At 56.1% G+C, this 20,661-nt stretch overlaps 1 protein-coding gene across 1 annotated transcript in view; it reads right to left on the minus strand.

Moving 5' to 3' along the window:
• Positions 1-20,661, minus strand: part of SH3BP5 (SH3 domain binding protein 5) — a 56,578-nt gene that overhangs the window by 23,406 nt on the left and 12,511 nt on the right. The window contains exon 3 of the mRNA XM_062214868.1: positions 10,953-11,081. Coding sequence (XP_062070852.1) covers positions 10,953-11,081 — 129 coding nt within the window. The remainder of the gene's footprint in view (positions 1-10,952; positions 11,082-20,661) is intronic.

Genomic DNA, 20,661 nt, shown 5'->3' on the forward strand with positions numbered 1-20,661 from the left:
AGCGAGAGCGAGCTCCGGCCCCAGCTGGCTTTTCTAACTATCTCCCCTACCTTCAGGGGGCACGCCCACCTCCTAGACCCCAAAACTGGACAAAGCTTCCTCCTCAGCACCACCAACTTCCGACTTCATGAGCTGTCGCCAAATCATATCAAACTGCAGTAGGCTCCCACTGGAATCTGAATTGCGAGCGAACACACCATCTTCTCAACACAGGTCTCAAACACTGCATGAGACGGACTTACAGCTAAAACAACAGCTGTCTCAAACTCTGATGTAGGCTGGTCCCACATCCTTCCGGGAACCCTACCTCTAGTTGAAACTCCACAAGGACATTCTTGCGTCTGGACCACTCAGTGCCTCCCGCATGGCATCCTGGTGGGATGGCTCCTTGCCCCGCCCATCAGGACACACCTGTGTGTGATGAGCCTGCGCCACGGGCACATGGCTATGCTGAGACCGGCCCATCTGCAAGCCGAAGCTCACCAGACTCTCCCGGGCAGATTTCCACAGGAGGGAAGGAAGTGGGGGATGTGAAGTCACAACCAGGAAGGCAGGGAAAGCAGGAGTCTGCCAAGGTCAGGAACAGGAAGGGAAAGGTGTGCCAAGGGCCCCAAGCCCTGTCGCCTGGCAACGTAAGAAAGCCCGCCCACGTTGAGAGACACAATCTACAGTCTGGTTTGCTTTCCCTGCAAATGTGACCGCTCCGCCACCCTCTTCAGAGAATGTCTGTGGTTCGCACAAGGGGGCTGAACGGAGCTCGGCGAGTCAGCCCAGCGAGCGTATTAAAAACAGCCACAGGGTCTGGCGCCGTGGCTCAACAGGCTAATCCTCCGCCTTGCGGCGCCGGCACACCAGGTTCTAGTCCCAGTTGTGGGCGCCGGATTCTGTCCCGGTTGTCCCTCTTCCAGGCCAGCTCTCTGCTGTGGCCCGGGAGTGCAGTGGAGGATGGCCCAAGTGCTTGGGCCCTGCACCCGCATGGGAGACCAGGAGAAGCACCTGGCTCCTGGCTTCGGATCAGTGTGATGCGCCAGCCGCAGCGGCCATTGGAGGGTGAACCAAAGGTAAAGGAAGACCTTTCTCTCTGTCTCTCTCTCTCACTATCCACTCTGCCTGTCAAAAAAAAAAAAAAGCCACAGGAAGAAAAAAGCCAGCCAGCCCCAGGAACCTCATGGTTCCATGTACAATTGCAAAACTGCACACCCTGCTTCCCTGTACCCGCTAGACAGTGGCACAAGCCACAGCTGGCGGCTGCAGAGAGCATGCCCCCCCGCCCAGCCAGGCCACGGGGAAGTGCCACAGGACAAGGACACGGGGACTGTCCAGGACAGACCTGACAGCAGCAGAGGCAAGAGCCGGCTCACAACCAGTGCTCCCAACAGGGCTTCCTGCCACCTGCCAGGCGTGAAAGGGTCACTGCCCACCACCCCACGAGGAGAGGACCTCAAGGTCAGCGGCACTGCACCTGCTCCAGCCAGCCCTGGGGGGGTGGGGCGGGGGGAGGCCAAGGCAGACCAGCCAAGCAAAAGGGTACAGCTAGTTCCACGGGGGTGAGGAACCGGGCCTGCCAACTGAAAGCAAACACGTGCTCTGTGTCAGGGGCGTGCAGCCAGGCCCTGTTCTAATTCGCCAGTCAAGGCTTCCAAAACGCGGCTACTGCTTCCCGGGACTGTGAGCCTAGACGCAGCCTTGCAGGCGGGAGTGAGCAGTGACCCCATCCTCCATTCCCACTGCCAGTCACCGGGCTTCAGGACAGGTGCCCTGTCATCCCACGGCTTGCCCTCATCACAGGCAAGGGCACGATGCAGGTCCCCGTGAGCTAGCCTGTAGCTGCCCACAGGAACTGTGACCATCGGGGCCTCCTCACCCAAGCCCCTTGGGAGAACGACAACCAGGGGCGAAGGGAGGCCTGACAGAGCCACGCTGCAGGCCCAGGTGAGCGGGGCTGAGCTGAGGGGCAGGGGGGAGGGCCAAGTGCCCAGGGTCCCAGGGGACTTGGAACAGGGACCCATAGTTCTACGGCAGGGAACCCACAGGGGAATAACCCACCACACTGATGGGCTCAAGAGCTGCCTCTAGGCCCACACGTCACCCAGGTCTCCGACCTGTTCTCAGACATGCCCACGTGCCCTCAGGCTGCGCCCGTCACAGGACGGGCAGATGTGGCTCCAATCTTGGCTCTTCTGCTGAGGCCTGTGATGACCACGCACGCCCTCAGAGTGAGCAAAGGAGACGACAGCCACCAAGACCCACACCACCGAGCGACCCCCCAGGCCCCCCAGGCGAGCAGCAGGTCCTCAGCAAGGCAGGGGGCCGTGTGCTTAGCACAGAGAACTCAACCTCTCCACGTCTCAGCTGCTTCTGTGAAATTCCAAACAGGCAACCCCTGCGTGCGTGCGTGCGTCACTCCCTTCCTGCCTCCAAGCCTGTTCCCTCCACACACACACACACACACACACACACACACACACACGCTCTCCAGGAGGCGGTCACCGGCACCACCCCCACCCAAGCCACTCCCTCCCAGGCCAGGTCGCCCCCGCCTTGCCTTCTGAAAAGCGAGCTCTCAGCCTTCTCTCGTGGTCAGACCCCCCTGCCAATCACCATGGGTATTGCGGCCAAAACCACAGGTTCCCCAGGGCTCAGCCTTGACAGCTAGTTAACTGCTGAGTCAGCTCCCATCTCCACATTCCTGGGCCACCCCAGGAATCACTCCAAGGCCCGAGACACGGTCCCTGGGCTCCAAGACTGGGTTCCTCATTTGTACAACAGGGACAGAAAGGGAAGAGAGATGACATCCCCAACCCAGAGCGGCACACACGGCTCCTAACGCATCCCTGGGGCCCTCCCCACCCCTAAACGGAGCTGCCATTAATGAGAGGACATAGCACCGGCCATCACCGCTGAAGTGAAACAGCCCACGCCCCAGCTTTGGAGTCCCCAAGGCTGCACCGGGGCTTCTCCCCCGAGTGGGAGAAAGCACGTGTGTCGGATGAGCTCCCTCTGCCAGGAGTCACGCTGCCAGCCCTGAGTTCAGGGCCAACGAGCTGACAAGGCGACACATCCAGGAGGAGGAAGTGCACCAATCTGAACCTGAGTCCACTCACGTCCATGCTCGAGGGTGAAGCAACAGAAAAGGTGTGTGCACTCTGCAATGTACAGTCCAGGCAGGAAGACGTTCGCCCCTTCTCGGCTCGTGTTTTGTTACATAGCAATACTCCCTGTAATTAATCACTCCTAAGCTATGCAGATCCAACAGGTATACTTAAACAGAAATACACCTACAACAAGGCTATGCATTAATCAGCTGACAAGAACGCCGTGAGCAGGGGCTCTCGGGAACCTAACCCTCACTTCGTCCCCAGGAGCAATGCCTCAGTCCTCGCTGACTCAGTGTCCATGGCAGCTTTATAGGATGCACCTGCCACCACGCCGAGCGTCAGAGGTGGCGCTCCAGAAACGCTGGGCGATGCTTCGCTCCGCCAGCCCCGGGCCACTCCAGTCCTCCCACTGCCTCCCTCCCCATCCCAGATGCAGAAAACACAGGCATGTCACTCCAGATCTCTGACACGGATACTACGTTTGCTCACAACCGCCCACACCACACACTCCTACAAGACGGCCCAGAGGGGCATGGGCGCCACCAGGGCAGGATCCTCGCTCGGTTCTTCACACATCACACGCAGGCAGCACAGTGCCCAACATGTGGGCGCCCGCTGTTGCAGGAAAGAAAGGAAGTCAGAAGGAAAAGCAATCCCTGGCCGAGTAAAGGAGGTCCTAACCCAGCCAGCCGCCTTGCAGAATCCCAGCTCCCAGTTCCAGAGTCGCAAACCAAACTCAACAAGGGAAGACTACAGCACTGTGTTTGCCTGGGATGCACGCACAATCCACAAGACGATTTGTTGCACATACCCGGCTGCGTTCCACTGGAAAATGGGATTCCCCGTGGGTTCAAGGCCCAGGCCACACTACGCTCTCTGCTCATTTCCCAGCCCCTGCTCACACACTCCACCTCCTCACAGCCCTCCAACCGGCCCAGGTAGTCCCTTTTTGTTATAGTGGAGGTCTTTTTTATTATTCATTTTATTTCACTTGCATTTCAAAGGTAGACAGATGGACAGGGAGAGATCGCCCATCTACTGGTTCACTCTCCAAAGGCCCACAACAGCTGAGGCTGGGCCAGGCCAAAGCCAAGAGCCCAGGACTCCATCCACATCTTCCACATGGGTGGCAGGCACCCAACTACCTGCTGCCTCCCAAGTACATTTGCAGTAAACTGGATCAGAAGTAGAAGAGCCGGAACTCCACCCAGGTATTCTAGATGGGCTGTGGAGTCCCAAGTGCTAGCTAGCTCAACTGCTGTGCCAAACACCAGTCCTTTTTTTTTTTTTTTTAAGGCAATAGGTTTGCACAGAAAAACACATCTGGAGTAACTAACATTTCTTTGACCCAACTGCTTTCCATGTACTAATTAGATCACTATGGTCAGTTATGAAAATAGCTCTAATACTTTCTAGGTACTTAGCACTAGTTCACTTTCCCCACCTCTTGGTCACTAACAGACTATTAAGAATCAAACACAGGCCGGCGCCAAGGCTCAATAGGCTAATCCTCCGCCTGCGGCGCCGGCACACCAGTTTCTAGTCCCGGTCGGGGCACCGGATTCTGTTCCGGTTGCCCCTCTTCCAGTCCAGCTCTCTGCTATGGCCCAGGAGTGCAGTGGAAGATGGCCCAAGTCCTTGGGCCCTGCACCCACATGGGAGACCAGGAGAAGCACCTGGCTCCTGGCTTCGGATCAGCGCGGTACGCTGGCCGCAGTGGCCATGAGAGGGTGAACCAACGGAAAAGGAAGACCTTTCTCTCTCTCTCTCTCACTGTCCACTCTGTCAAAAAAAAAAAAAAAAAAAAAAAAAAGAATCAAACACAGCAGAGGGCTGAAAGCAGCACGCCCTTTTTGTTCCTGGAATCCCAACACAGAGGGACAAAGACCAGGCTGTCTGCTGGGTCACGCACATGTGGCCCAGTCACCCCTGCCCACCGTGGACAGACAAGGACCCCCTGAGGATCAGCCAGCCCCAGCCAGCCACCCACAGATGGTAAATGCACGAGGGCAGCTAAGCTTGAGATCAGAAAAATTACCCAGCAACAGCAGGAGCTATGTCCGTGTGTTCGGCCACTAAGTGTTGGGGAGGCTTATTCTGGAGCCACAGCTAACTGATACACAGCTCCATTGTACAGATGCAGAAGGTGAGGCACAGAGGTATAGGACGCTGCTGATGGCCCCACAGCTATCAAAGGGTGAGCTTGGGATTCGACGCTGGGCATTCTGGCTCCAGGGGCTGTCCCCATGGCTAAGCCACTGAAGTTTCTATGCCTCCCCTCGCCTACTTTTCTAAAGGGGTTCAATGTAGGCCAAGGATTTCCATGGCCCCACAGACACTAAACAGGCAACTTCCAGCCCTGAGCGACCCTCATGGTTCTGCGTTTATTAAACCTGCTCAGCTCTCTTCTGGTATGTTCCAAAAACAACACGCTCCCCCAATGACAAGGTTGCCCGTACCTACAGATACAGACAAGCAGGCCAACAAAATGCAGTTGATCTACCTGACACGACAGCATTCAGCCTTGGAAAAGGGGGGGACGCCGGCACACACTACATCACGGGGGGGGGGAACGCCGGCACACACTACATCACGGGGGGGGGGGGGGGAACGCCGGCACACACTATATCACGGGGCGGGGGATGCTGGCACACACTACATCACGGGGGGGGGGGGGGGGGGACGCCGGCACACACTACATCATGGGGGGGGGGGAAACGCAGGCACACACTACATCACGGGGGATGGGGAACGCCGATACACATTACATCACGGGTGGGCATGGGGACATCTTGCTAAGAGAAAGCCGCCAGCCATAAATACGACAAGCGGTGTGTGATTCCTAAGTGACTACGTGAGATACCTGGAGTGGTCACATTCATAGAAACACAAGGAAGGGAGTTACGGCTTAATGAGGAAGACAGGACGGTTCTGGAGGCAGAAGTACTGAGGGTGGCACAGCCAAGCCAACGCACTGCGTGCCATGGGCTTGCACCTGTTTTTTTTTTTTTTTTCCCTTCAATTTGATTTTATTTGCTTGAAAGGCAGAGTTACAGAGGGATAGGGGGAGATAGGGGCAGGGGGTCTTCCATCTGCTGGTTCACTCCCCAAATGGCCGCAATGGCTGGGGCTGGGCCAGTCCAAAGCCAAGAGCCAAGAGCCAGGAGCTTCTTCCGGGTCTCCCAGGTGACTGCAGAGAACTGGATTGGAAGTGGAGCAGCCAGGACCCGAACCAGCGCCCAGATGGGATTCCGGGCAACGCAGATGGTGGCTTTACCCACTACAGCACAGCACCAGCCCCACCCCTGTACCTTTAAAAGGGCTAAACAATCACTCTGTTTTACCAGAACTGTCTACAAAGAATGAACAAGGGTTGGCCCTGGCGGTGACCAAAGGACAGTCCGAGGTCATTGTTCGCGAGTTGGAAAGCAAGGAGCACAGGAAGCAAGAAAGCAAGGCTCTCCGCGCGGCCCTCCTGAGTCAGCACGCCGCCCGCAGCGAGGCCAAGGCCAGATGGGCGGGCAGATGAGTCACGGCAGCCTCACAAACAAGCCTGGGCTCGAGGGCACACGCCCGGCCCAGCCAGTCAGAGCCAGCTCCAGCCCAGAACACACAGGTCAGGTTCTACGGCTCAGCACGGGGGGAATCTGCTCGAGCTTTTCAGGATTCCAAGACTGAATCTGACTCACTGGCAAGAAAAAAGGGGGCATCCAGGAACGGCAAAGTCAGGATGGACAGTTTCCAAGGGCCCTACAATTACACCTCTGTGTAAGCTACAGAGAGCCCTGTGGCAGGCATGGGCACCTGAGACACAGGGAACCACTGCTATGGCCTGAGTGCTGACTGGGGTGTGGGATGCGGGGGGGTACATACAGAAAGTAAGAGAAGGTACTGGGGGGGCCGGCACTGTGGTATAGTGGTAAAGCCGCTGCCTGCAATGCCCGCATCCCATATGGGCGCCAGTTCGAGTCCCAGCTGCTCCACTTCCCATCCAGCTCTCTGCTATGGCCTGGGAAAGCAGTAGAAGATGGCCCAAGTTCTTAGGCCCCTGCACCCACATGGGAGACCCGGAAGAAGCTCCTGGCTCCTGGCTTCAGATTGGCTTAGCTCCAGCCATTGCAGCCAACTGGGGAGTGAACCAGCAGATGGAAGACCTCTCTCTCACTCTTTCTCTTTCTGCCTCTCCTTCTCTGCGTAACTCTGACTTTCAAATAAAGAAATCTTTTAAAGAGAGAAGAGAGAGAGAGAGAGAGAGAGAGAGAGAAGGTATTGGGACTCATTCTCTTTTTGTCTGCTAAGTTTTCTGTACTACTCATAAATCCTATTTTTTTAAAGGTTTATTTGAAAGGGAGAATGATAGAAAGGGAGAGACAGAGAGAGATCATCTATATTCTGGTTCACTCCCCAAATGGCTGCAACAGCCAGGGCTATGCCAGGAAGATGCCAGGAGCCCAGAACTCCAACCAGGTTTCTCACGTGGTGCAGGGGCCTATGGACTAGGGTCATCCTCCGCTGCTTTCCCAGGTGCATTAGCAGGGAGCCTGATCAGAAGCGGAGCAGCCGCTAGAACAGGCGCCCATTTGGGATGCCGGCGCTGTGTGCCAAGGCTTAACCTGCAGCACCACAAGGCCAGCCCCTGTAAAGCCTAATTCTTAAAGAAGCCCAAACTCAAGTTTATGCAGGGATCCCATCGTCAAACACTTTGTCTCCTTTAAGTCCTGGGAGAACCAGACTGACCCCTGGGCCCTCAGTCTCCCCATGAGGACACAGAGGCTCTAGGAACAGTAGGAACAGTGCCTCCCACAGACGCCTGAAAGAACTGCAGTGGCGGAATACCCGGCTTGGGAGGGGGCTGCAAATACAAACAGGAACTGGGGGAGGCCGATGAGGCCAGGGGAAGCAAACAGGAAGGCCTGCGAGGCAGCAGCACCAGGAAGGTCAGGGCGCACCTGCCCCCAGCCCAGGTGCCCACCACACACAGAGAGCAGAGGCCACACTGCATCCCGTTCTTCCCCTGGGGACTGTGGGGGCAGGGCGCACTCTCAGCCTTCCCCACCCTTCGTCCTGCCCTACCCAGGCCCACAGCAGCCCCTCAGTACTCACACTGAGTCAGTCACCCCCAGGACCTGGGCCCCATCAGATGAGACCTGGTGACTCAGTGGCTTGCCCAGGGAACTCCCCAGCAGAGGGAAGGGAGAGAGCCACAGTCCCCGCCTCCTCCGACCTTCCCCATCGAAGAGGATCCGGGGTACAGAAAAGAAAGGTGGGGTGTTCAAAGGCACCACACAGGCTTTGAACCAACCCAGCACAGAGGAAGTGGAGTTTGCCTCAAATCCTCCTGCTCCTACCCCTACCCCAGGAAGCAGCGGGGAGGAGAGGGCAGTGTGAGGAGGCAGTTCATCCATCTGCTCAGTCCCCCAGGGTTTCCGGAATGCCAGCATCGCAGCCAGTAGACAGAATTCTACGTCCTTGAGAAGCAGGACCCTCCCCAAACCTGGCAGGCGTGAGAAGTGCTACTGGGGAGGAAGCCTGAAGCCCACTCAAGGGAGGGGGAGGCAGCTGGCAGAGCCCAGCCACATTTCTGAACAGAAACCTGAAGGAGAGGTGGCTGTGGCACAGTGGGTTACGCCTTAGCTGTGACACTGCCAGCATCCCATAGGGGCGCCGGTTTGCATCCTGGCTGTTCCACTTCCCATCCAGCTCCCTGCTGATGCGCCTGGGAAAGCAGTGGAAGATGGTCCAGGTGCTCGGGCCTCCCACCCACATGGGAGACCTGGAGGAAGCTCCTGGCTCCTGGCTTCAGCCTGGGACCCCCGCAGCCATTGCAGCCATTTCAGGAATGAGTCAGCAGATGTCAGGGATCTCTGTGGGTGGGTGGGTATGTGGGTGTCTGAGTGTTGCTCTGCCTTTGAAATAAATACATACATCTTTAAAAAAAAATACAGAAAGAAAAATCTGAAGGAGATGACAGACTGGGCCATGAGAAACATGAGGGTCGGGACACCATGGCCACCAGATGACAACAGGAAGTTGAAAGACCTGGAAGAGGGGGCACACGTGACGTCAGTGCAGCCACAGAGGGCAGCGTCCGACGGCAGCCAGGGCCAGCGGCTCAATCAGAGCGCCAACCCCGAGAGGCCCTGACCACGCAGCCCCTGAGCTCCCGCTGCCCCGAGATCCGAGCTCGAGGGAGCAGGCAGGGACACAGCAGGTGTGGAGGCCGCTGCCACAGGACAGTCTCAGGCGGGTCTGCAGCACGGCCCCCGGGGCTGTTTTCAGCACAGGCCGAGTAGTCCTTATCCAAAACGCTGACATCCACTCGTGGTCAGATTCTGGAATTCCTGCAGGCATACAGTAAGGTACCTCGGGGAGGGGACTCAAGTCTAAACACAAAACCCATTTATGTTTCACAGACGACGTACACCAGAGCCTAAAGTAATTTCACATGCTACTTTGAATAAGTGCGTGCATGAAACTGAGTTTGGGAGTGTGGAATAGTCTACTGTGGCAACCTGTTCTCACTCAACAAGTTTAAGATTTTGGAGACTTCGAATTGCTAACGAGACACAAAAGAATCAGATGGTAATAAATGTAAGTGTTAAAAACTTTCAGGAAAACAGATTTCATGGTCTCCTCAGGATTTACCTGACATTTAAGTGATCAGAGATGTCTTAAGCCTAACGGGGGGCCCTGTCTACTTGAACTTGGGGTTCAGACTGAGGTTGCCTTGACTACCCCACGTGGGGGCATCTCAGCGACTCTGGGGACAGGCACGCCGTGCAGTGTCGGAGCTGCAGCAGCTCTGGGGGAAGGGTTTCTTCCCCCCGGAGCACTGGAGGCCACGAGAGGGAAGCGGGAAGAGGAAGTAGCTGCTCAGAGCCTGCTGCAACCAAGGAGCAGGTCGCTGGCACTCTGAGGTCGCCCAGCTCGGTTTTCCAGGTTAGGACAGGAAGGAGGCTTCAAGGCAGCCACTCTGTCCAGGGGTAAAGGCACCCTGCCTGGCACAGCCCCACCAGACACCTCACATCTAGCTCAGCTCAGAGTTCTGAGTGCAAAATCCAAACGCTTCGCCAGGACCTCAGCCAGGGGTGCCCTGATGAGAAATGGAAAGGGTGGGGGCTGGCTCCTCACGCTCCACGACTCCCAGCCTAACACGTTTCTGGATTTCTGGGGCTTCATTTCTAAAGGGTTCACCCCACCAGTGACTCCCCTACCTAGCCCGACAATATGGTAAAGGTCTGGGAAAAGCCCCCAGCCCGGGCGTGGCATGTAGCAGGCGCTGGGGTCTCTGTTGGGGGCTCTTTCTCAGCCCCTTTCACAGGGCTGCGTGATCAGAGGCTGGGAGGTGGCAAAGCCATCCACTGTGTCACCTAAGAGGCCACCAAAGGACAAGCTCTGAAACCAGGCTGATGTCCACAGCTCCTCTTGCCACGCCCCTGGGTTCCTTATCTGCATATTTGGGCTGGAAGGACACAGAACCAATGTCTCAAGGAGTATACTTCCTGCTACCTGACAGGCAGTCACTGGGATAGGAGGAGAAGCCCGTCTCACATTCTGGGTGCAGCTGCGTATCCCGGGAAGCAGGCCCAGCCCCCAGGGACGTGGACCAGGCTCCCACTCAGGCGGCCATGGGGGTGCCCACTTGCAGGTCATCCAAACGCCAGCACCCACCCTATTTATAGCATCACGATCTGAAACGGAGCAGATCCCACGTGGCTGTGCAGTCACAGCAGTGTCACAGCACGCAGGCCGCCTGCTTCTCACCAGCACGAAGAGACAGAGAAACCCAAAGGCACCCTCAGAACCCAAGGCGCCAGGCAGAGGCAGGGGAGAGGCCCTGCGGGGTTACCGTACCTGCCTCGCCACCCTCCGTGCCTCCCAGTAGGGCTTCGAGTCTTCCACGGCTTTGCCAATTTTCTTCACCAGCTCATCCAGTTTCACCGTCGCTTCCACCAAGACCGAGCGGAACTTCTGGCGAGCATCCTGCAGCCAGGGGACATGGAGCAAACAGAGGTCAGGGTGAAGAAAGGACTTGTGGACACCTGCTCTCCCCCACCAGGATCGCCAAGTGGGACTTCACCCAACCTCCAAGCCCCTAACTTCACACCCTGACAAAACAGCGTCCCCACCAGCACCATCCAAAGGCACTTTTCATGACGGTACAATGGCCTGTGCTCCACGAAGTCTTCACCCACACAAGGGACACAGTCAGTATTCCACGCTCAGTACAAATTTCCTGCGTGTAGCACGGCGGGTAAGGCAAGCACCATAGGCCACTGCAGGAAAGTCAGCATCGGGATGGGAACAGCACAGGGGTCATGGAACCCAGCGGCAGAGGACCTCAGCAAGACAAGTACTGGAGAGAGACTCATGGAAACTTCTAGAAAGTATCCAAACAGAAACCTGAAATGTGCATGGGCACTTGGGGTGAGAGAGGAAATACCCAGACCCAGGCAGGCTGCAGGTCCTGGCTCAGCCTAGAGGGAGGGGGGAGCAGCCTGGTAATGAGCGAGATGGGAGTGCGGGGTTTGGAGTGTGGAAAATGGCCAGAGCTACGGCAGCCCCTCACCCTGGGGACAGCAACGTGGGATTGACAGCATTCAGAAGGAAAGAACCGTTAGTCGGGCTGTGTTAGGCTCAATTACACCAGGAAAGTCAAGAAACCAGATGGGGGTAGGCATGTGGTACAATGACTTAGACACCACGCGAGACAACTGCAGCCCGTGTCGGAGTTCCGGGTTCGAGTCCCAGCTCCACTCTTTAGACTCCAGCTTCCCACAGCAGTCCTGGCTCAAGCATTTGGGGCCCTGCCACCCATGTGGGAGATCCAGATTGGGTTTTGGACTTCTGGCCCAACCCTGGCTGTTATGGACATTTGGAGAGCGAACCAGCAGATGAAGATATCTATTTATCTTTCTCTCTCTCTCTCTCTCTCTCTCTGTTACTCTTTCAAATTTAAAAGAGAAAGACATAAAAGGAGAAATCCAGTCCGTCATCCGGCAGGACCCACGGCGGGTCAGGTCTGTACTTCCGACTCCATATCCCCTCCACCTCTTGTCTCCTTGGCACCCCCCTGACAAAGCCACGCCCAGGGTGTGTGCACACACGCGACCACAAACCAGTTTGCAAGAAAGGAAATGGATCCTCAGAGATAAAGGAACACCACGTGCTCATGCGCCAAGGGGCTGTCTGGAGCCTGAACAGCTACCTGCAGGCAGCACCCGTGTTCCGTGGGCCACGTGAAAACTGTGTACCCATGGAATCACAGCGCTCCTGGCTTCAGCCTGGGCCAGCACCAATGATTGTGAGCATTTGGGAGCAGATGGAAGACGACTCTGTGTCGGTCTCTCTGCCAAATAAAGTAAAAATAAACTTAAAATAATAAATAAATTAAGTGGCCAGTGCCGTGGCTTAACAGGCTAATCCTCCGCCTTGCGGCGCCGGCACACCGGGTTCTAGTCCCGGTTGGGGCACCAGATTCTATCCCAGTTGCCCCTCTTCCAGGCCAGCTCTCTGCTATGGCCCGGGTAGGCAGTGGAGGATGGCCCAAGTCCTTGGGCCCTGCACCCTATGGAAGACCAGGAGAAGCTCCTGGCTTCGGATCAGCGTGATGCGCCAGCCGCAGCGGCCATTGGAGGGTGAACCAACGGCAAAAAGGAAGACTTTTCTCTCTCTGTCTCTCTCACTGTCCACTCTGCCTGTCCAATAAATACATAAATAAATTAAGTAAACACCTGGGGACCTCAGGCAAAGGTGGCTGATGTGCTACCGGAATAACTTGTTACACTGTGAAAGCAGCCATGTGAAATCAGATTCCTGCCCCCTGCAATTAAGCCTTAAGGAAAACATGAGATTGAAAAACATGAAATTGAAAACATGAGACCACCTCAGGGTGGTCATACTATTCCAGGTAGGGAGGGGGCGGCCCACATCACCCCCACTACCACCACAGCAAAGCACCGTGATGTGATTGGATCCGGCCAGCTGCTGGGGGGCCTGCCAGTAAAGCTGGGGTTCTCAAGAGCAGAGTCATAAAGCCTCTTTTTAAAAAAAAATTTATTTATTTATTTATTTATTTATTTATTTGAAAGGCAGAGTTACAGGAAGAGGGAGAGATCTTCCATCCCTGGGTTTCCTCCCTAGATAGCGGCAATGGCCAGGGTTTGGCCAGACAGAAGCTAGGAGTCTGGAACTCCATCCAGGCCTCCCACATGGGAGCAGGGGCCCAATACCTAGGACATCTTCTACTGCTTCCCCAGGTGCGTTAGCAGGGAGCTGGATCAGAAGTGGGGCAGCCAGGACTCGAACCGGCACCCACAGGGGATGCTGGCGCTTCAGGGGACGGCTTAATCCGCTATGCTGCTGCACCGGCCCCTATAAAGCCTCTCTTTCAATCTATGCCAGCGACAGCCCGCCCCACTCAGACACATGCTTTTTGCCTTCCTAGTTCAAGGAAAAGACCGGACTGTGGTTGTCTCTCACAGTTACAAGGACATGTGTCCCCCGAGATCTGAGAGGGAGGACACATGTCCAGGGAGGAGAGCAGGCTGTCTACCCTCCGGAAACCACCCGCAGAGTGGGGAGGGTCCAAAGTGCAAAATCCTCGCAGGAGAACGGGCAGACCTTCCGCCAGCCCAGGAAAACAGGCTCTCCCCTGGGCCAGGGCTGTTGACCTGTGGATCTTGAACACCAGCCCTCAAAGGAACCCTGAGACCATTCCCTTTGGCTGCATGAGGCCTCGGCTCTTAAATGCCAAAAACTGTCTCATCCACTTGTGACTCGGGCCGAGGACAATTTGTGAGCAAGCCAAGAGCTGCTGAGGTGGCATGGCCTCCCCGTGCGCGTGTCCCTGCGTCAGAAACACAGCCCTGTGTGACACAGGAATGCCAGCGAAAGCAAGCCGGGGGCAGTGCCTCAGACACGGGAGACTCAGCACTGGCTGGCAGCGCCGCAGGGCGGAGTCCCTGCCTTCCGCCTCCACCCAGTGACCTCACTTGTAAACTGAGAATGACCGCCTCTCCCTTCCCCACGCTGTCCTCGGAGATGAGGACGCCGGCTTTTTAAAAATAACTGCCCTACATATCAGAGATGATGGCACGCTTCGGAGGGCGCTTAGCAATGTCATTTCTGCGGGCACAGCTCTGCATTTCTGAGCTGCACCTCAGAACAACCCCATCGGACAGGCTCAGCCAGAACCACCACCCCCCAGCCCGCAGATAAGAACCCCGGAGAGGGGGCCTGGAATCCTGGCTGCTCCACTTCCAATCCCGCTCCCTGCTGATACACAGAGAGCAGAGGAAGATGGCCCAAGTCCTCAGGCACCAGCACCCATGGGAGATAACAGTGGCCATGTGGGGAGGGAACCACTGATCAAAGATCTCTCTCTCTCTCTCTCCTCTCTCTCCTTCTCTCTCTGTAACTCTGCCTGAGGCCATGGGAGTTAAGCATCAGACCTTCCACAAAAGCACACATTGTGGGCTCCCAGTCCTGCGTGCCTTTCACGGCACCATGGGCTCCCCCGGCTGGGTCCCAGGGAACCGCGGTGGGGAATCCACAAAGGGGAAGCTCTTCTAGCTGAAGAGGAAGACGCATTTGCCTTTCTGGTCAGCATTCTCCCCCTGAGCGCGCGCTGGGGCTTTCCAGAGGCTGTAGGACACGCGGCCTGCAGGGACGGACACAGAACCAGACACGTGGACACTGCAAAAGGCTGTGGCAGGCCAGCGCCATGGCTTAACAGGCTAATCCTCCGCCTTGCGGCGCCGGCACACCGGGTTCTAGTCCCGGTTGGGGCACCGGATTCTATCCCGGTTGCCCTTCTTCCAGGCCAGCTCTCTGCTATGGCCCGGGAAGGCAGTGGAGGATGGCCCAAGTCCTTGGGCCCGGTACCCGCATGGGAGACCAGGAGAAGCACCTGGCTCCTGGCTTTGGATCAGCATGAAGCGCCGGCCGCAGCGGCCATTGGAGGGTGAACCAACGGCAAAAAGGAAGACCTTTCTCTCTGTCTCTCTCTCTCTCACTATCCACTCTGCCTGTCAAAAAAAAAAAAAAAAAAAAAAAAAAAAAAAAAAAGGCTGTGGCAAATGGAGCTACGAGGCGAGTTTTGGGGGAGACATCTGGCCTGGTGGAGGAGACGCCGCCCGGGGTTCCAGCCCCAGCTCTGCTGAGTCCAGCTTCCTGCCAGTGGAGACCCTGGGAGGCAGCAACAATGACGCAAGAGACTGAGCTGCCGCCACCCACATGGGAGACCCCGACGGCGGCATTCCCAGCTCCAGGTTTCAGCCTGATCAGCCGGACTGTTTGGGACATTTGGGGCGTAAAAAGCAAACAGGGGCTCTTACTCTCTCTCTACCTATCAAGTAAATAAAATTTTTTAAAGATAACTTTATTTTGATGCACAAAAAAAAAAAATCTGAAAGCCACACATAGGAGAAATCTCCAACAAGTTCACAGAAGAATATGTATTATGAAAAAACGATGCATGGATTTTAAATTCTTGTGGCACCAAAACAAACTCGTCTTTTATAATTGCATTTTTCCACAAACTGAAGTCACCCAAGACCCCAGTTCTACTAAAGCAGACGTTCAAGAGACCTGCAAGTGTACAGAATCCTTCATTTTAGGCTGAGGCAACCTTTTCAAGCAAATGCACATCTGAGTTCTCACTTCTTACAGGGCGTACACTGCAATTACTAACAAAAACAAACGCTCTCTGGGGCACCGACTGATTACTGGAGTGTAAAGGGGAGGGGCCAGCAGAGTGGCCACCCCGCCCCGCCTGCTCCTGAACCCTACACTCTCGGCGACTCCTCGGAGCTTGCTTCTCTCCTTCCGGCTCTGTCACTGAGAAAGACTCCGTGCTGCCATCGTCTTCACCTCCCCAACCTCCTCAAGTGCAGGTGCAAGCCTCCCACACAGGAGGCAGTGCTAGGATTTGAAAAGCAAAGCCAGGCAGCCACTGGGAACCATACAGGGTGCTCTGCCCCAAGGCGCTGGGCACTTCCGGTGTATTAATCTCTAATAAAAGGCTTGCTTTGGGCCGGCGCCGTGGCTCAATAGGCTAATCCTCTGCCTAGCGGCGCCGGCATACCGGGTTCTAGTCCCGGTCGGGGCACCGATCCTGTCCCGGTTGCCCCTCTTCCAGGCCAGCTCTCTGCTGTGGCCAGGGAGTACAGTGGAGGATGGCCCAAGTCCTTGGGCCCTGCACCCCATGGGAGACCAGGAGAAGCACCTGGCTCCTGCCATCGGATCAGCGCGGTGCGCCGGCCGCAGCGCGCTACTGCAGCGGCCATTGGAGGGTGAACCAACGGCAAAAGGAAGACCTTTCTCTCTGTCTCTCTCTCACTGTCCACTCTGCCTGTCCAAAAAAAAAAAAGGCTTGCTTTGGATTGGCATTATGGCATAACACCAGCATCCCACATGGGTGCACGGGTTCAAGTCCCAGCTGCTCCGTTTCTGATCCATCTCCCTGCTAATGTGGTCTGGAAAAGCAGCAGACGATGGTCCAACTACTTAAGCCCTTGCTACCCACATGGGAAACCTGCATGAAGTTCCAGGCTCCTAGCTTCGGCCTGGCTCAGACCCCTGATCTTCTGGGGAACTAACCAGCAGACAGAAGACTGGACTGGCTCGCTCGCTCTCTCATTCTCGCTCTCGCTCTGCCTTAAAAAAATGCTTGCTTTAAAGATGTTTTCCTCTGATGGTTTTCCAGAGTCTCTTGTTCAAACTTACTGCAGTACAAGAAAATAAATACATCAGTTTAAAGGACAATTTGGAATAAACAGCCCACGCAGCACCAGCAAATGGCAAAAAATGGCGGCCACAGAATGACTGCATGAAAGAAGCACTGCCCTCGACGCCGACGGCGGCAACATCTACGTTAGCGCAGAGCGCGCCGGAATTCCGTGACGAAAGGCACTCCTGGAAAAAGCTGCCAAAGGTGGCGGCCGGTGGCGGAGCACCTGCAATGCTTCCTCTTCACCCGGACCGGGTGTTCTTGAGGTTCACTTGAGCAGCCACTGCACACACACAGCAACCACTTCAGCGCTGGCAACAGCGCGCAAGTGCTCTCCAGGGCTGGCCGACGGAACCTTTGGCGAGGCTGGATGTGTTATTCCTTTTCTGCACCATCCACTACAGAAGCCACAGCCACTCATGGATGAATGAACAGGGGGTTTCAGTAGAATTTACACAGCTGCACGTGGTGCCACGCCTAGCCCCCAGATGTCCACCTTGAGAGATCTCGCCGTGGTCCCCCGGGCCTGCAGCTACCTCCCCTCCTGGCCTCTGCGTCTCTCATTGCCCTGGAAGAATTCTACAGCAGAGGTAGGAATTCAGGGACTGCACAGTGGGGCAAACTAGAAAGGCAGCCAGTGAAGAAGCCAGGAAGCAGCAGGGGTGGAGGGGAGGGGCCGCGGATAAAGGCGATCATGGGACTGGACACTCGGTCCCCGCGCAGGCCCGCTTCTACCTCCATGGGCCCCATCCGACCATAAGAGCCTGGTGAATGAGCCCCTCGGTGAGAAGCACGAGTGGGAAGGCAGGAGAAGATAGATGAGGCTCTCCGGCTGGGTCCCCGCAGGAGAGCTGGGGGCACCCGCCCCGCCTCCTGCCGACCAGAGCCCCGACTTCCGCAGCACAGGCCTGCGGCATGAGGACTGTCCTCCCACCATCAGGACCAAACCTGCTGCCGCGCTACTGACACAAACCCTCTGGCAGGGATCGGAACGGACAAGGCCCACGACAGCGGCAGGGACAAAGACAGAGATGAGAAAGCCAGCATGCAGCAAGAGAGAAGGCGGCCTGGGACGCTGACTCTCATCCTGCAGTAACACGCCATATGGCTCATCAGCCAAGTCAGGCACCTCTGGGAGCGAGCCAGGGCAAGACCACGGGTCAGGCAGCCTCCCTCCCCTGGGTTACTTATGCCAGAGACTCCCAGGGCCTTTCTTTAGTGTCAGCAATTTGGATGTGGGACAAAGTGAGGGGGGTCTAACTGCAGCTCCCTGATAGGACCTGATCCCAATGCCTGACCCCACTGGAGCTGCAGTACTGCTCAGCCTTGGCCTGGTTCCTTGGTTCACCGAGAGGTTCCCTCCTCATGGGGAGGGCGATGGGGACAACCCTACCTCTACCACTGCCGCCGTAGTTAACAATGGTCTAGGGGCCTTTTAGGCCTGTGTGGAGGTCCTCCCAGGCAGAAGGGCTAGGGGTCAGAACTCTGACTACAGAGCATTTCCAAATAAGCAGGTGAGCTGGCGAGCACCCAGCCCCGCCTCCCAGAGCCTCACGGCCGTCCCACTCTAGAATTCCGTAACCAAGGGGAGGCGCTGCCACCGGGCACAGAGTTAGACCCCGGCAGGCCTGAGAATGGAGAAAAGCCTTGTCTCTTGGAGAAAAGTTTTAATTTTGGGCTAGCGTTGTGGAACAACAGGTTAAGCCACTACCTATGACACCAACATCTCATATGAGCGCCGGTTCAAGTCCCAGATGCTCCACTTCTGATCCGGCTCCCTGCTAACGTGCCTGGGAAAGCAGCAGAGGATGGCCTATGTCCTTGGGCCTCCGCCACCCATGAGGGAGACCCAGATGGAGTTCCAGTCTCCTGGCTTTGGCCTGGGCTGCAGTAACCATTTGGGGAGTGAAGCAGCCGGATGGAAGATCTCTTTCTCTCTGTCTCTCCGTCTCTAACTCTAAATAAATAATTTTTTTAAAAGTTTTAACTCGAAGTAATTTGTCTTTTTTTTTTAAGATTTATTTTACTTGAAATTCACAGTTACAGAAAGAGAGACAGACAGACAGACAGAGAGAGGTCTTCCATCCGATGGTTCACTCCCCAGATGGCTGCATCAGCTGGAGCTGGGCTGATCCAAAGCCAGGAACCAGGAGCCAGGAGCCTCCTCCAGGTCTCCCACGCGGGTGCAGGGGCCCAAGGACTTGGGCCATCTTCTACTGCTTTCCCAGGCCATAGCAGAGAGCTGGATCAGAAGTGGAACAGCTAGGTCTCGAACCGGCACCCACATGGGATGCAGGTACTGCAGGCGGCGGCTTTACCCACTACACCACAGCACCAGCCTCGGTAATTTCAGTCTTGAAATAAAAAGTGGGAGGATGAGATGGAGCAGACATGATGCCCTTCACCAGAAGTATTGTGGGGCATCCATGTTTCCTAAAAATAAGACTGCCGTCTCCCGGAACCAGAGTGCAATCATCAAAGTCAGAACATTCACACGGAATCAGCTCTGCACCGACCCGTGGCCTCCTTCCAACCGTACCTATTGTCCCACTGATGTCTTTTACAGTAAAGGGGGTGGGGGGACATTCTTCCTGCTGCTGTGTCCAGTCCAGGCTCACACCTCACTTCCCCTGGGGTCTTTCAAACTGGAACCGTTCTCAGTCTTCTGTCTTGCGCGGCCTTGATTTCTTAAATAAGAGTCACTTCACAGAACGCTTGTCCATTTAGAAGAGACTCACTTTGGCTGATGTGCCACAGGCCATAGCCACCAGAACGGCAGTGAGGCGATCACAAAAGAATGTTTCAATAGCCCAAGGTCCAGAGCACCACAAACAAAAGGAAAACCTCCTAAGCCTTTAAACCTCTGCGCACAGGAATCAGTCCTCCAAGCACCGGAGCAAGGACCGAAGTTCGCAACAGCTAACAGCTCCCCTACCCCACCCCCACACACAGAGCAAGCCTTGCTGACAAGAGCCAGTGCCTTTCCAGCCATGGCCAAACCCATGTTCTTAAACCCACAGGATTCTTTGTTGTAAGAGGAGGCAGAATTACTAAAACCACAGCGATTTACTGAGTTCAGCCACAAGAGGACTAGTTCCACGTTTATGCCAGGAAGCCCAACATCTATCTTCTTGAAGAGCCACTCCCCCGCCACCACCAAAACAAAAAAACCTCACAATCATCAGATTCCAAAGTGTACAACTGATAGGCATGCTCCCCAGGGGCCGTGCCTGGAGCGCCACCGCCCACGCACAAGGTCTGCTTAGTGATCAGCACCGAGCTTTAGAAGCAGGGAGGAGGGTTCCCGGGCCAGCCTTGCAAGGCTCGGCAGATCAGGCATCGCAGCCCCCTCTGCGGCAGGCTGGCTCTCTCCTCCCGCCCCACCCCCAACTACAGCCAATCAGCCTGGAAAGGAAGGAGGGCCCCGGGTGCAACGGAGCCACCAACACACCCAGAAGATCCTACGGCGTGGCTGCTCCTCCTTCCCGTGTTGGGGATAGCCTCTCCGGGGCTTTCTACACGTGGACGTGTCAGACTGGACAGAAATGAGAAGTGGATGCCTGTGACAGCAGAGACTGACCACAGGGAGCTCCCTGCACTGGCGATACTCAAGGCGAGTCATCACGTATGCAGCACACCGACAGATGAAAATCTCAGACACACAGCTAGAGAAGGCTTTGGGCAAACTTGGCTCCGAGGCTCCCGCCTCACAGGCAAGTAAGCTAACAGCTCGGGAGGTGAGGCCCTCTCCTTAGGACCTGTTAGTTTCAGGACAAACACTAAGTCCTTGGCCAGTGATCTTTCACCTCAGCAGGGTGGGGATGGGGGATC

The sequence above is a fragment of the Lepus europaeus genome, chromosome 2 (genome assembly GCF_033115175.1).
Source record: "Lepus europaeus isolate LE1 chromosome 2, mLepTim1.pri, whole genome shotgun sequence".
NCBI lineage: Eukaryota > Metazoa > Chordata > Mammalia > Lagomorpha > Leporidae > Lepus > Lepus europaeus.